The sequence below is a fragment of the Clarias gariepinus genome, chromosome 10 (genome assembly GCF_024256425.1).
Source record: "Clarias gariepinus isolate MV-2021 ecotype Netherlands chromosome 10, CGAR_prim_01v2, whole genome shotgun sequence".
Taxonomy (NCBI): domain Eukaryota; kingdom Metazoa; phylum Chordata; class Actinopteri; order Siluriformes; family Clariidae; genus Clarias; species Clarias gariepinus.
In genome coordinates, this window is record NC_071109.1 from 29,672,050 (window position 1) to 29,689,471 (window position 17,422).

General features: G+C 40.9%; 1 protein-coding gene across 1 annotated transcript in view; it reads left to right on the top strand.

The window, feature by feature from the left end:
* kiaa1549la (KIAA1549-like a) overlaps positions 1–17,422 on the top strand; it is an 85,090-nt gene that overhangs the window by 41,649 nt on the left and 26,019 nt on the right. Inside the window, exons 6-12 of the mRNA XM_053506636.1 lie at positions 2,021–2,154; positions 2,291–2,459; positions 5,510–5,569; positions 7,880–8,031; positions 8,373–8,544; positions 9,090–9,250; positions 13,316–13,351. Coding sequence (XP_053362611.1) covers positions 2,021–2,154; positions 2,291–2,459; positions 5,510–5,569; positions 7,880–8,031; positions 8,373–8,544; positions 9,090–9,250; positions 13,316–13,351 — 884 coding nt within the window. The remainder of the gene's footprint in view (positions 1–2,020; positions 2,155–2,290; positions 2,460–5,509; positions 5,570–7,879; positions 8,032–8,372; positions 8,545–9,089; positions 9,251–13,315; positions 13,352–17,422) is intronic.

A 17,422-nucleotide genomic window follows, 5' to 3' on the forward strand; every position in this document is an offset into this window, starting at 1 on the left:
TTGATTACAGCCCACAACGCGGTGGCTGGTTCATCTGTGAAATTGATTTCTCATGCTTTCAGAACCACTTTGTCACTTCAATCATTCAGTACATTCAGGTCGTCAGCTGACTTTATTTTATTGCTACATAACATTGCTGAGTCTAGACCTGAGCAACTGAAGCGACCCCAGATCATAACACTGTCTACAGAGGCTTGTACAGTGGACACGATGCATGATGGGTACATCGCTTCACGCACTTCCCTACGTACTTACCCTGACACGTCCATCACTCTGGAATAGGCCCAATCTAAACTAATCAGATCACATCACCTTTTTCTATTGCTCCAAAGTATATTTATCCTCTCTAACAAATTACAGCCTTTTTCTAATGAGTCTCACTAACAAGTGATTTTCTTACGGCCACAAAGATGTTTAGTCCCAATCTTGTGAATTCTCATCACACTGTGTGTAGGCAAATGCTCTTACTTTTACTATTAAACATAGTTATGTTTTTTTACTGTTGATTTTTACTGAGCAGTGCACTTAACTGTGATCATGATTTTTTCCGCCCACATTTTTTTCCCACAAAGTTGATGTTCCAGCACTGTCCTTCCTAACTCCTTAGTTGTTTTCTTTGCTCGATGCATTTCAATAATTTGACACTTCCGAAATGGAGATTTTTTTGCCCAGACAGTGTATTATATAATTTCAGCAGCTTCAAACATACACTCTTAGATAGGAAGTGTAGCAAACCTAAAGGGCACTCAAAGGGCATATATTAAAAAAAAAATTTGTGTGATGTACTCCGAAGAAATCTCTGCACAGAAGTAGAGCCGTAGCAGCATTTGAGAGTTCCTCATCTGACTTTTTCATGATTCAGGGAAAGCCATATATATATGGATAAAAAAACTATCTTTACCAAAACAACAAAGCACTTACACTAACTGTAGATTTTCCCATGTTGAAAAATTTACTTACTGAATGCATTTAGGCATATAGAAATGGTCAAGATGATCTCCTGTAGTGCAAACCGAGCATCAGAATGAAAAGAAAGGTGATTTAAGTGACTGAACATGCCATAGTGGTTGGTGCCAGATGGGCTGGTTTGAGTATTTACAAAACTGCTGATCTGCTGGGATTTTAATGCACAATTATCTATAGGAGTTTATCGTAAAAAAAAGAAAGAAAAAATATCCATTAAGCAGCAGAAGTTCTCTTGTTGATGCCAGAGGTCAGAAAAGAATGGCCAAACTCGTTCGAGCTGATAGAAGGGCTACGCTAACTTAAATAACATCCTGTTACAGTCAAGGTATGCTGAAGAGCATCTCTGAACACAACGTGTCGAACCTTGAAGCAGATGGGCTACAGGTGCAGAAGACCACACAGGGCCTGACTTCTGCTGTGACATTCAAATGGGAGGGTCAGAATTTGGCATACACAGCATGAAAGCATGGATTCATCCTGCTTGTATCAGTGGTTTAGGCTGCTGTTAGTGTAACTCTATCTGGGAGGTTTTCTTGGCACACTTTGGGTCCATAAGGACCAGCTGAGCAGTGTTGAAATGCCACAGCCTACCTAAGTATTGTTGCTGACCTTGTCCATTCCTTTATGACCACAGGATAACGCGACATGTCACAGATACTGTAAAATCATCTCAAAATCCTTGAAGACGATAATGAGGTCACTGTACTTAAATGGCCTCCACAGTCACCAGATCTCAATCCAATAGAGCACCAGTGGGATGCGGTGGAACTGGCTTTTCGAATCATTGATGTGAATCCAACAAAGCTGCAGAAAAATGTGTGATGTTATGATGTCAATATGGACCAAAATCCATATTGTTTCCATATATCGTTATTATACTGTATGTTTCCAACACATAGTTGAATATATGCCATGCAGAATTAAGGCAGTTCTAATGGCAAAAGTGGTTCCAACTAGTGAGATGTTTAATAATAAGTGTAGAAATGTATCTTCAGAGGTTTCAAAGCATTTCATTCACTGTTCTTGTTAATGAACCGCATGTGTTCTGGATCAGTTCTCAGGTTTGTGAATCCGACAGACAACATCAAGTCGTGTGGGTTCATCCAGGTCATGGAGCAGCGTTTAATGAATGTGTTCTCAGAAGCTCAGGAGAAAGTGGAAGACTTCTATGGAAATCTTTCAGTTGAGGTACTTAGCTGCCCCTTTGTTTAAGATCCACAAAGAGAAATTAGTTTGATATCGGTAACAATTAAAACACTATGCATAAAGAAGGTGTGTGTGTGTTTCTCTTTCACTCTGTATGTGTGTGTTTGTGTGTGGGCAGATTTTAAACACCTATCAGACAGGAAACTCTCTGGCCGTATCCTTGGTGTATGTGGTGTGGAACGGCAGCGTGGCGCTGAACGGCACCGTGGCGAGCGCGCTAATTAACCAGCTGAGTGCGGAGCTGGTCGGATATTTCCTCTTCTTCCCCCCCATGATCATTGCTGAGCGTGAGTAACACATTTACATTCATTTCCACAGTAACAAAAGAACAATACAAACCTGTGAGATTATATTCTTCACACAAGAGTCTTAAAGGAATGAAAGGAATTCAAATTTGCACGATTCTCCATTTACAGCAAAGGTAGTTTAATCGTTAGTAACTGTTTGTGTCAGACTTTTGCTTCTTTAGTTGAAGCTATGAGACTAATATAGCTCACAATCTTATTCAAAATCTTTTGTTAAAGAATATCTGAATTTCTGTAGAGTTTTTGAACTCAAGTTCCTCTGATAAGAAAATATTCTGTAGAAATAATGGTCCATATAAAATTATCTATTAATAATAATAATAATAATAATAATAATAATAAGACTAACAATAACAGTAATAATAATAACAGTAATAATAATAATAATAATAATAATAATAACAGTAATAATAGTAACTAAATTATAATTATTTATAACAATAATAATAACATATTTTATTAATAAGTATTAATAATTATTATATTAATAATTTAGTATAAAATAAAAAGTAATAAAAGAAAAAAAATTTATAGACCTGGAAAAAAATAAATGTTTATTGATCTCTTCCGGGATCAGTAACATTTCAATAACCCTGTGGTAAAGAATTTTTTTAATATGTAATTTTTTCCTAAACATCTGTAGGATTTCCATCTCACAAGATGTGCACCAGCAGCTGTAATATTATGTTACACAGTATTGCTTTTAAACAAAATCTATAATTTATTTTATTTAAAAGGAAAAGTTCTATAGAAAAAGAATTTGCTAATTTTATCAAAGATTTCCAAGGGGTTTTGTAAAATTAAGGCTGTATCCATCTTACATCTCCAGTTCTAGTTGACCAGAATGTTCTAGAAATTATTTGGAAAACATTCCAGGAAAACTTGAAACGAGCATTATACAAATTATAAAGAACTTTATTTTTAGGTTATTAGAATATCAAAGTTTTTTTTCTGAACTTTCAACATGTCATGTTTCTCAAGTTTAATAATAAAAAAAAATTGTATATCTTTTTACTATTTTGGAGAGACGATTTTATATGTGACCAAAAATGGCCATTTTTCAGCATTATACTGTCTCACTTCAAACTATTATCATTTAAAATGCTTATTAGTTTATATTTCTTTATGAGTATTGATAATAAAATTGGTGTAAGCTTCTAGAAGAATATGACCTGTAAAAATTTTAAATCTTACAGGGCAAATAATCTGTAGTGTCAAATTCATGTTGCAATATCTTAACAATTTTGCATTTTAGAAAAAAATCCCATTTTTTCAGGTTTATGTCTTTTTATGTGAAATCTAAATTGGCAAAGTTTCATCTAAATGACAATTAAGATTGTGGAAAAAGTTTGAATAATAATAATAATAATAATAATAATAATAAAAGTTACATACTTCATAAAAGAGCGTGAACATGTATTTAGCAAATGTGTTTCTTTTTATCTGATTAAAATATAAGTGTGCATGTGTACAAAAAAAATAACCATGGATCAGGAGACAAAAAGCATTAAGTATGAAAAATTGTGTTACATAATCATATCTGAAAATTCATTGTTACATCTAGGTGAGACACTTTTTTAGCACCAATACCATGTTTTGGCCATAGATTTCCTTAAAACTACAAAAATTAAGTTCTAATTTTGTTGCGAAACAGCGTACAGGATATATAAAAATATTTTTAAAAAGTATATAAAAACTCTAGTTTTAAATAAAGCTTAAATGTTGCTAAGCCAAGTCATCCACGCCAACTGTGCTCATAACCTAAAACCAAATAAAAGGTTTCTAATGGTATGATTGATAGTTAATTGTAAGCCAGAAGATACAGTACATGCTTTTTTCTAGTCTCTGTGTGGCACATAAGTTGGTGTGTGACCTACTGTATCATGCTCTTCATATACCTTTGCAGGTTGCCTCAGCTGCATTCTAAACAAAAACCACAGAAGTCAACTTTTTCTAGAAGTACAACGTTAACCTTTAAATGTCTTTACTAGGAGATGAAACATATAGTGCGCACCAAAAGAAAATCAAGTGCAAGATTTCTTATAAAGCAAAGGTGCGCTATGCAGAAAAAAGGACCCCTTTGTGTGCAAATTAAGATAAATTAAATACTGTGAGCTTATCAGTGCAAAAGGTATTTAGTTAAATTTTTTTCTTTTATGCACTTATTCACTTTAATTTTTGCCTTTTGTATTTGCTTAATTACTGCCTTTAAATCTCAGTTTTTAATAGTTGAAGGTTACACTGCCACTTTACTTCTTTTCTCCTGTTGTATTTGGGCTTGAATTGGTACCGTGAACTTTACACATATTTACTTTAGTAAATATTAGTATTATGCACTAATCATTATTATGTGACACAAATAAGGAGATTCGGAAGTGAAGTAGTTTTTGAGTATTTATTGAGATTATAACTGGTATGGATTAATGATGAATAACGCTGTTAATACGGTATGCAGTCAATACATTTATGAGGCAGGAGTAGCTCAGTGGTTGAGGTCCCAGGTTTAAACCCCAGCACCACAATTTTCCCACTGTTGGGCCTTTGAGCAAGACCCTTAACTCTCAACTGCTCAGATGTATAATGAGATAAATTCTAAAGTCACTTTGGTATAAGGACGTCTACAAAATGCTGCAAATGTATTTGCAGTCAGGATAACACTGATATAATGTCATTGATTAGTTAGCTAGCTATGCATCAGGCTAATTGTACAAAGTAAGCTGTGCACCATGTATGCCCAGGCAGTGGTTACCATATAACAGTTAAATATTTTTTCATTATAATTGACCCGTGTGAAAATGCCCTGAATATACGAAAATGTGTCAGGAAATGTTTCTGAAGGTGATGATTGTCCATCTTACTGCTGTTATGCAACCCAAGCAACCTGAGTTGTGTTTCCGAGCAGGACAGCTGAAAAATCACCCTTGAGTCCAATATTTAATTTCCACAATCTAAAAAATACAACATACTCTACCCCAATACCCCATGTTTCATTAAAGACCATTTTCCATTTATCTGCTATCTGTCTGTTTCAGCGCTCGAGTACCACAACCTGAACACCTCAGTGGCCACGAGGGAATACTGGGTAATAACAGGTAACTTCATTCCTCCTCCAGCTTCCTAATCCTGTGTAGTTTAATAACCGAACTTTCTTATTAGCATGCGAAAAAGTGACAGTAATTTCCTGGAAGAGCGCTGCAATTCAGCTGCCTACATGTAGAGAAAAATCAAGTTATTTGTATGCAGATTGAGACGCATTTGGTTCCAGTGATACTCATGTCAATTGTGCCGGGCCTTATACTGTATAAAGCAACACTCTGGCTTAAAATTAGGTTTATATAATTTGCTTATTAGGATCCTGTAAATGTTGTCATGTACTCATGGCATGCTTGCCATCTGATTTGTTTTGCTTGTCTATTTTTGTAACAAAACTAAAAAATGAAAAGTGACAGTGGCTTATGACAATTATTATACAATCCCCTATGCTTTTGTGTATAATTTATACAGTACACTGAACTAATCATAACGAGTGTCTTGTGATGTGAACATAGCCAAAGTCTGAAAAGTGATATTAACAGTGATTTCATGTCATTTTTAAAGTAGTTAATTATTATTATTATTATTATTATTTTATTTATTTATTTATTTTTTTATCCTGATTTTCTCCCTAATTTAGTCGTGGCCAATTCCTCCCCGTCACTAGGGGGCTCCCACATTAAGGCTACTACTACCATTCAGCCGGGAGGGCCGAAGACTATCATGTGTTTCCTCCGAACCGCGTGACACCAGCCGACCGCATCTTTTTGAACACACTCGAAGGAAAGCGCTAGCTGCTCCTTCCGCGTGCGCGAGCTCACAGACGCCCCTGATTGGCTGTAGAGCCGTGATTAATGTGGGAGCACAAAGTACCTCTCACCCCTTTCCTCTGAGAGAGCTCGGCCAATCAGCTCTCTCTAGACCTCTGTGAGAGGTAACAGCATCACCCGAGGATCGAACCAGAGATCTCCGGATGATAGGGCGAGTGCTTTACCACTGCGCATTGGTGGCTCAAGTGATTAAGTGGTTACTGATTGGACAGTTGGAGGTTCAAGCACCAGCACTGCCAATTTGCACTGTTAGGCCCTTGATCAAGGCCCTTAATGCTATCTGCTCCAGGGACGCTGTAAGATGGCTGGCCCTGCGCTATGACACCAGGTTCCTATCAGGGATACGTGAAAAAAATTTATCATTTTAGTGTGCTGTAAGGTACATATGACAAATAATGTAAACATAATGGTTTTATTTGTATTTTGTAGAGGTTTTCAAGCGCCCTGTTTTAAAGAACTGTATGGTCCTGAGGACAAAGGATCTCTTGAATCTGTCAGTTGAGCATCTCCTCTGTTGTTTATTTCTATTTTTTTTTTTTTAGGCCACGTCTGCAGTCTGAGGCTACAGTACAGTAGCACGGTGTGATGTAAACTTGCCCTTTGTATTTTTTTTTTTATAGATAAGAGAATCATACAGAGTCAGACATGATAGAATCAAGTCTGCTTTGAGATACCAAACAGCGGCACAGTCTGTTATGTGATTATGTAGATACGCAGTTTGGACAGTGATAAAATGGTAGCTGTAGGCATCTTGTATCTGCTAGTATCATAGTTCCAGGATAACGTTAGAGATGTAAACTTCAGACCCGTCTTAGATTACTGAGTATATTTATAATAGGGAGAAAGATACTGAAAGAGTTTTCCAGGCACAAATGAAGCACAACAGATTAGCAAGCTGATGCTAAATTAATGTCAATTAATATGTTCATTAATATGTTCCCGTGAACGTATTCCACATCCCCCGTACTGTCCTGACCTCACTCCAAGCTATTTTCATGTGTTTGGGCCGTGGCGCTCCTTGGAGGTCAGCATTTTACTGTAATAAGCATTACTGTATTTTAATTCCCATCCAGCGATGGATTGGCACCCTATCCAGATTGTAACCCGCCTCGTGCCCCAAGCCTCCTGATAATCTCTGTCCCTCAAAAAATTAAGACAATATGTGAAGATGAAACTGAAATCAGAATGCAACATTATTACATTTGATTATTCCGGCATAATAAATTTCTCTTTTGAAAAGTAGGTGCTACAGGACAGAGCTCTGATGCTAGGTGTGTAACCTGCACATACAGTAAAGACAGACTGAATAATGTGAGAAAAGCAAATAGGGAATTGAAAATCCCGTTCTCTCCCTATGCACACCTGCTTGCTCTCTGTCTTGCTCGTTCTCTCTTTCATCACTGCCGGCATGGAGGAACGTGCTCTCGCAAGGTCGGCCTGGCTGTAATTGCAATTTTTGGTTATGGAATGAAAAGAAAGATAACTTCGTCCTTTCTGTCCCTTTGATTTCTCTCGTTTTTTTTTTTTTTCCTCTTACAGTAATTCAAGATGTCGACAGTTCCTCGCTGGAAGGCAGTTATCAGAGCTTTGCTAGTCTGATGGAGCAGCGTTTAGCAGAGCTCTTTCTTGTCGTTGGCCGTCACGGCCTCAGGATCAAACGAGCCACCACCGTCAGTAGATACACGGTGCAGGTAAATCTATCTGTCATATAATGCCGTGTGAAATTACGCTTTTGTCTATTTAAATGGATTTCTAGCCATGTATTGGCAGCCTGTCCAGGGTGTACCCCACCTCACACCCTGGGATAGGCTCCAGGCCCCCTGTGACCCCCTGTGACCCTAAATACAGGATAAAGTGGTATAGACGATGATTGAGGTCGTGAGTAAGTGAGTAATACAATATATGGACAAAAGTATTCGGCCAAACCTGTTAATTATTGAATTCAGGAGTTGCTACTTGATTTTGTCTTTCACTTTGTCTTCAACTTGACTTCACTTGTTTAACCAATATGAACCTTGGTGTTATGTTGTAGATGGTTTCTATCCGGCGCCTACCCGGACCTAAGAACCCAGCCGAGATGACCTACTACGTCCAGGTGGATGGAGCTCCAATAGCTGGCACATCTGCAGCCAAAACCCTAAACATGGTCGACTCCCAGACCATGGCCCTCACACTGGGTTACTTCGTCCAGGTTCAAGCAGAGCGTACGACAATGCTTCTGATCTTCTTAAGAGCAGTGAAAAGTTAACTTTAGAGAGTCCTGACCCACACCATATCACCTTTAGACCCAGTCCCTTCTCCTTAATCTTTCCTAAGACAGGAACAACCTGCTGGTGTAAATCAGGGACAGAGCAGGGTACACCCTGGATGTGGTGCCAACCCACCCAAGGGCACTAACACACATCATAAACAATAAAAAACATATTTCATAGTCTTTTAGAAAAGGCTCTACATTCGACCTGTCATCTCTACAAATCCCCAGCCTTGTGTTACTAAACACACAGCAAACACATGCACACACGCACACACGCGCTCACACACCCTGAGAAGGTCTAATCCCTCAGCTAAACAGCTACAGCACAAACTGTTTTTGTTTTAGCTCATTATGAGCTAACAAGGGACAAGAAGTTCTGACAGAGGGAGGATTAACCATGTGTGTGTGTGTGAGAGAGAGAGATAGAGAGAAGATGGATTTTTTACTGCTTGATTTATAATCACTCTGTGTGTGTTTGTATGTTCCCTCGAGCAGCTGTAGTGAAGAGTGTACCCAGCAACCTCTGGATCCTGGCTGTTTTGACGCCGGTGTCGTTGGTGATTGTCGTGATTGTCATGGCGGTCGCGATAATATGCAGGAGAAACCGCAACGTCTTCAAGAGCAGCGCGTTCCGTGGGTTCCATCCACGCACCAAGGTATGTACACAATGCCAACTATGGAGATGTGTTGTAATCTTTAGGTCGTTCATGTTAGCGGTAAGTAGTGTTATGTATTTATTAATTTTTTTATTTATGCTTTAATGTGATTCGAGAAAATGTGAAACAAACAAAACACATTGATGCAAACTGTTGTCCATGGTGCATCACAGAAAAGCAGAACACAATTGGACGAAAGCGCTGTCCACCCTCTTCCGCATACATGTGCTCACAAATAGCCGTGTTGCTCTGATTGACACTGGAAAGAATGTATGACACGCCCACCTAGAGATTACAGCCAATTTTGATCTCTTGGAATCCCAAAAGAGGACTTCTCTCTACATCTTGAATACAAAAATACAAAAGCAATACTAGAATTCAAAGCGAAACGGAAATTCTTATTATAATGAAACGCATCATCATTACAAGAAAACCTTTCATTCCCAAAGAAAAGCATGTCATTGTCTGAAGAAAACTTCTTCCTGTGCTCTTACAAGAAAACTTCTCGTTATTACAAGAAAATCCACCATGTTGGCTGTAATGTAAAATGAAACCGAATGTTTTCTGGACATTTCTTTCCATAATAATGAGATTACTGTTTTGCAATAATAAGATGCTGATGGCGATTATATCCTTATTATTTTTATTGCATGGCTGCGATGCGCTTTTGTAATTTCCTTGTTTCTGAAAAGTTTTTCCGGTGTATCTCAAGAAGTTCGCCGCAACCCGAGAATGACTGCAAGTTAATAGCATATCCCTATGGCACAATTTATCCGTTTGGCCCATCATCATTTTCTGGCTGCTGAAATGCTGGAGGGAATCATGTTTTCTTCTTTATCCAGCAACTGACAAATTTTGGTGATTTTGCAAATGAATAATCATGAATAATCGGGTTTGAAATAATAGCACTCACACTCTACCAGCTTGCAGTGTCGACTCGCCATTTCTGAGAGCTGGGCTAATTAACTGCCGTATCAAAACAGCAAAAGCAGATAGCAAAGTGGAACTGGTTGTTTCTCAGCTCCATCTGTCTATTATTCGTCTGGAGTATTTTATATGGAGGAGTTTTTTTTTCCTGTTTATTCATAATTCTTTATTAGGAGGGGAATATCGGACAACTTTTAACTACAGTATATACTAAATATAGATTAATAGATAGATTAGTATGTTTTTACTAAAGCAGACAATACTCGATTTACAATAAAGGACGCCGGAGCCATGATCGGACTGCCGGCTTCAGGTCTAAAACGCTGGCCTCCCAGGAGCTCCATTAATGGCCCAAACATGTGGAGCATGTGAAAATGGGTTGGAGTGATGTCAGGACTGTTCAGGAGATGTGGCGATATCTCCAGGCCGAGTTCCTGTAATGTGCAAGTGCTGTTGGTGAATGATTGTGTGTACAGTTCCCACACACAGATGTGTCTCTTCTGCAAGTTGGAGAAAAGCTATCAGTGCTCCACTTGCTGAAGGTTCACGGGAACGACTGCAGTGGCCTCTGAGACACCTCGGCCAGGATCCTCGTTCACGGATCTAACCGATTTTACATCTTCATTCATAAAAAAGTTTCCTACTTTGACATGAACTTCAATTCTTACACTTTCTATTGTCCAGAAAGCAGAGTACAGATAAACCCAACATCTCTATAAGCACGTACTGAGAGAAATATAATAGACCCTTTTCCTACTTCTCTGTTACAAATGCTGTACTGTAAGTGGTAGTTTCTCAAAACGCTCAGTTGAGATAGTGAACAGAAACGGCAAATGCAGCTCTAAATGATCGCAGTGACGCAAACCGCACAAATAACTCAAGCATGAATGCATACTTGAGCGTTTAACAATTTTCCACCGATGTGCATGTATACTTAAATGACTTCCTACTACTAGGTGGGATATGGGTGAGCGTTTTAAAAGACTGTAGCCAGTATTTCAAAGAATCTGAGTGCTGGATCTGTTGTTCATCGACAAAAGCAGGAAACCGAGGAAAGGTGTATGTGGGATGAACTTTAAAAAGCTTATAGAGTTGCACATGGGGATGTACACAGGATTTGTTCCTTTTACCGTGTCTGAAACCACTCCTCCTTCTCCTCCAATGAATAAGCAAACCTACGGTATGTACAGTACACATCATTTTCGTCATGTCCTGCACATGCCCTCATCAACATAAATTAACAGAAACTAACTAGCCAACTAAGAAACCTGATTAGCCGACTAAGACAAACCGAATAAAAAAAAACTATTCTAAGTACTATACAAAAGGCAACACAAAGACAATATAAAGTTGTTAAAGTTGCAAAAATGTGCAAACAAGCTAACTATGTGTTTGGTGAGGTCTTAGTAACAGCTGCACTAGGCAGTCGACTGGAATGGCATCATTTGCTAGCAAAGTGTGAAAAAAAGTAGTTTTTACTGCTATTTACTGCCCATATTAATCTAGAATATAGTATTAAAAAACTATTCAGTTTCACTGTCTCATGCATGTCTGTGCCAAAACAATGTTCAGAAAAGTTTGGATTTTTTGCTTTTACATTTTCTAAAAAGTAACAATATATAAACGAATAAAATTGACAAAATTTTAATTAAAAATAAAAGAATTGAGTATATTCTATTTATCAGTAAACATGTCAGAATGTATTGTCTATTGACATCAGGGACGAAAAACTCTAAATTGGTCATTCAGTACAGACTTCTTTTTATTGCCACATATATTTTTTTTTTCACAAAGTTAATGGTTTAGCACGATCTTTCCAGGTTTTGATAATACATTAACAGAGTTCTAGTAATTTTATATCTCCTTAGTTGTTTTCTTTGCCTGATGCAGCCCTTCACCTCTCTAAAATGATGACTTAAAAAAAATGTGTTTAGGCAATGTTTATTACTGTATATCAATTCTACTTGCTGTAGAATATGAACAGTTAATATGGGACATGTTTTTGGGCATGTACCACTTTTTATTGTCCTATAATGTAAACTATGGTGTTTTTTTGTGCTCTTAAGCACTGAGCTACTGTCATGAATGTGGGCTGTGGGATTGTGGGTGAGACATAGATGCAGAGGTCAGGACGTACAAGTCTTTTAATAATGAAACAAAACACAAACAAAGGAAGTTGTCTTTTTGCTGGAGCATGTTTCAAACAGAACATTTAGAACAGACTAGGAAAACAGACTGGTCTCAAAACAGACTAGAGACTAAACGGACAAAGAGACTAACCAGACTAAACAAACTTGGAGATTAAACAGACGAGGAGACTAAACGGACTAAACAGACTAGGACACAAAACAGACAAGAAGACTAAACAGACTGAGAGCTATGCAGGTTAGTAGCTAAACAGACTAGTAGACAAAACAGACTAGGAGATACCCCGGCTGGGAGACACACAGGCAAGGCGACAAACTAACAACACAGACTTAATCAAAACAGATGCCAACTAAAACAGAATCAAACACAAAACAAATGTCCACTTTATAGAACCAATGCAAAACTTAGTTTAACAGAACAAACAGCTTTTTATAAAGAAACTAATGAGCTACCTCGGTTCAGGTGAGCGCTCCCATCACTTGACCGAGGTGCATTCTGGGTAAATGAGTTCAAGAAAAAACATAAAACTACAAAAATCTTGCGCTCTCTAGGGGTGATCCCTGACAGCTACCCCTGCCCTATTTAAGATCATTTAGGGCATCAGCCTACGGTTGGGGAGGTCCCAGGTTTACACCCCACCAAGCTACAACTTTTGGGCTTTGGGCAAGGCCTTAAACCTCAGATGTATAATGAGATAAAAATGCAAATCTGCAAAATGCTGTTGAACGTCTGTGATTTTGAAACTAAAATGGCTGCTGTCTACAGTACATTTTAGGAAAGGTCAGCTTTCTTTATTGTTGTGTTATTGCTATCAGTGCTGACCTTGTTCGATCAACAATCTTACTGTAATAAAAATTTAACACAACAGGTTGGAGAACGGCCAGTAACACTCATCATCCTGGTGTTGTCCTTTAACGTACTGTATGTCTACTCATGTGACTAATTCGTGTTTTATAAAATGCATTTGTGTTTAATCCTCCTTTTGTCCAGACCTCGTATCGGAGAGACGGGAGTTACCACCACCAGGTACTGCTGCCCGTAGTGCTGTGTGTGCATGGTGTTTAGCCGCATGCTCGTGAACTGGTTTTCTCTTTCTCCGCTGGTGCTTATGTGGAATCGATAGCTCGATGTAAGTGGAAAGGTCATCAATCATGGCGAGTGACCTGCGCGAGCCTGCATCCTTCTTGTGAAATTAGAACTAAGCTCCATTGCGCTGATTGGACCTGGCTCTGGTGCAACACCAGGAGCTGTAATTAACTATGGAGGCAGTTCATGTGATTTAATTAGTTATACTTGCATTAATAAGGTTCCAAATGCACAGCTTTGCATGTTGAAGACTGGGCATGTTTACCGGACAATGGAGACTCTGTCCGTAAGTGTCAAACATTACAGGTTTTTTCTTTTTTAATTAATTTATGTAAGATACATGTCTATGTAGATGTTGTTTCTAGAACAACAATAGCATATAAGAACAAACACATTAATCGTTTCAGCCTTGCAGTCAGAGCTGCTGGAATAGAAAATTAATCAACATCATATTTTTTCCATGAGCAAGCACTGAACAGCTATGTGAAACATATATATGAAATGCCTTTTTTTGTTTTAAAAACAAACACTTCCTTGCAGTAATAGACAGCAGCAGAAGGTGCAAGATAGATTTTGGCTTCCTGAGTCGATTTTTTAGGAGCCGATGATGTAACGCACACTTCATTGTTAACCCCATAGTTATTCTACTCACAGCCTTGACTTTGATCACACATCTTCACCATCTGCTTTTTTTTTTCCCAATTAGGAACCCTTACTTTCTCAACCTTCTTAAGACTTGCTTTCAGGGAAATGATTCGCCAGCATGTGTTTTTTTTTTTTTTTTTTTCGTTTTTATGAAGAACCTGCTGTTGATACAGTGTTTCAGTTTTGCCTCTGTAGGCACTGTGGGTTTAGTAAAGAAAGTAGCCACTGACTTGAAACCAGAAGAGACGCTGTTAAACTGCTTAAGTACAGTACTTACATTTAGAGCAACATTTAGAGCTTCTTATGCAGATGAACTGCATGCCTGTTTGTGTGCATGTGTGCTTTTGTGTTGACTAAATGTAGTCTGTGATTTCTTGGCTTATACGCAATAAGTGTGTGCAGCACAGTGGAGGTTTGAGACGTTTAAGTCTCGCTTTAAACCTGGTTTAAACTCTGCTACATTTGTGAGATTAATATTAAAATTAGTCATATTGCATCTAAGCAAGTGAGAATGTCTTAAATCTACTCAATTCTACACATGAAGGACTGAAGGCATGGAACTGATTGACGCAAGAAGACTTCCTGCACAGTATGGTGATGAGACTCGTAGCTGCAGTAAAATATCTCAATAGTGCAAACCTTATAAAGAAGGCCGTATGTCCGTGGATGGCCATGCCGGCTGAGGTGCGTAAACATTCAGCGAGTGGAACGATTGGTCTTTGGAAACAGATGGATAGCTTATCACCAAGTTGCGGAAGGGTTGGATCTGTCTGTGGGAATGTACACACACGCACAGTAATTCACCAACACCACTAATACATTACAGGAACTCGGTTGTGACCTCGCTCCAAGCCATTTCCACATGTTTGGACCTTTTAAAGGAGTTCCTGTCACACACACCCGTTCTGCGACCGGCACTAGGACCCGGAAGTAGTACGGTCGACAAACAGGAAGCATAAAAGGAGCCAAGATGGCGCTTCACATTGCTCAGTCATTGAGTTTCGCCCATGTCGGTTCAGATCATCCGTCTGCCATTACGTGAGTACTCACCTTCTTGGGTTTACTTTCTGATTCGAGTGTGTGTTTGTAGGGCGCGGGTTGAATTTGTGTTCTTCCCTTGCTCTCCCTCCGAGAGAGTCCTTAGACTAATTCGCGTGGTTATCCTGCCTACTCGCTAGCTTCCGCGTTTGGGTTTACCATCCACGCTACAAAGGGCTAACCGCTAATCGCTTCGTCTTCTGTTCAATCCGGGTTAGTTCATGACAGAATGACTGAGCCACGAGCGGTAAACCCAGCGGATCACTCGCACCTCTACGATGTGGTGAACCGGCACGCTGAGCTAATCGACAAGCTAACCGGGGAGCTTGCTACTCTTCGCCGGAGCGCCCAAGACGTCGCGGCCTTGCGCCGCGAGGTGGCGGAGCTCCGGCGGGAGAACGCGGCTCTCCGCGAAGCTGTTACTAGCGCGGCTAACCGGCCTCCCGTCGCGGTGGTTGCAGCTCCGCCCCCCTCCTCTTCTCCTTCAACTTCTGATGTGTTTATCTCCCTTCCGGATAAATGGGACGGCACGGACGGGAGGTGTAGTGTTTTTTTAACTGCACTAGATCTGGTGTTCGAGTTTAATTCCACCAAATACTCCACAGATCGATTGCGCATTGCACTTCTCGTTTCGTTGCTATCGGGGCAGGCAGCTGAGTGGGCCACGGCAGTCCTTCGTTCCGATTCAGACACCGCCCATTCATATAATGAATTTACACGCCAGCTAAAGCTAACCTTCGAACATCCTGCGAGCGAGGTGGAAACTGACACCAAGCTATACCACCTGCGGCAGGGGGAATCGTCCGTGAGCCGCTATACAGCTGGTTTTCGCACTCTCGCCGTCCAGACCACCTGGGGAGAAGCCGCGCTCCGGACATCCTACTACGAGGGGCTGGCTTCTAGGATCAAAGATGAACTAACCGGGCGAGAACTTCCTGCCACGCTGGAGGGGCTGATTCAGCTCGCTCTCCGGATCGACCAGCGCCTTCTTTCTCGTCCGAAGCCAGCCCCGAGGACCCTGCCGCCAGCACCCACCTTCGCCTCCACCACTCAACGACCATCGAACCCAGCCACTTCCATCACGTCTGAACACATTGGTTCTCAACCTCCTGCCGTGGTTAACACCGGAGCCGGGGAACCCATGCAACTAGGACGCGCCTCCCTGACCGCTGCAGAACGAGAATGGCGCTTCAGAGAGGGGCTCTGTGCGTATTGCGGATCAGCGGAGCACCACAGAGCCGTATGTCCTCGTCGCCCGGGAAACGCCCAGGCCCGGTGAGCGATGGGAGCAGCTCACCGGGCCATCTTCACCTCTCTGCCACGACCTCCAGCGTCTCTCGTCTCACGGTCCAGGTACACCTCCAACTTGGTCACAAACGGGTCCGAAGTACTGCGTTCATCGATTCCGGTGCCGCAGGTAACTTTATTGACTCTAACTATGCCAAAGAACTGGGGGTAAAGATCGAGGCGTTATCCCAGCCTGTTCGGATTACGTCTGTAGACGGTCGCCCCCTCTCATCCAGCCCCATTACTGCTCAGACTCAACCCATCACCCTCATCATCGACCAGCATCACGAATCAATCCAGTTTCACCTCACCTCCATTTCATCACCTCCCATCATCCTTGGACATCCGTGGCTCCTTCAACACGACCCCCTCATCTCCTGGACACAGAACAGGATACTACAGTGGGGGCCGACCTGCACCGAACTCTGTCTACGGGCACCGGCTGGGACGTGTTCTAGGGAGTCCGAGGCCCCCGACGTCGACACCAACGCCATCCCCACCGCATATCGGGACCTGGCTGAAGTATTTTGTAAGAAGCGTGCCACACACCTGCCTCCTCATCGCCCTTACGACCTGGCCATAGACCTTCAGCCGGGTGCCGTTCCACCCCGCGGCCACCTTTATTCCCTATCCACCACAGAGACGCAGGCGATGGAGGAGTATGTAGCTAACGCCCTTCGTCAAGGCACCATCCGGCCCTCCTCCTCACCCGCCGCCGCGGGGTTCTTCTTTGTGAAAAAAAAGGGCGGGGAACTTCGCCCGTGTGTCGACTATCGGGGGCTCAACAACATCACCATCAAGAATCGACACCCTTTGCCTCTTACTAACTCAGCCCTGGACGCCCTCTCCGGTGCCACCATCTTTACTAAGTTGGACCTTCGGAGCGCCTACAACTTGGTGCGCATCAGAGAGGGTGATGAGTGGAAGACGGCTTTCATTACACCTACAGGACACTATGAGAGTTTGGTGATTCCCTTCGGTCTCTGCAATGCACCCGCCGCCTTCCAACAATTCATCAACGATGTCCTCCGAGACATGCTA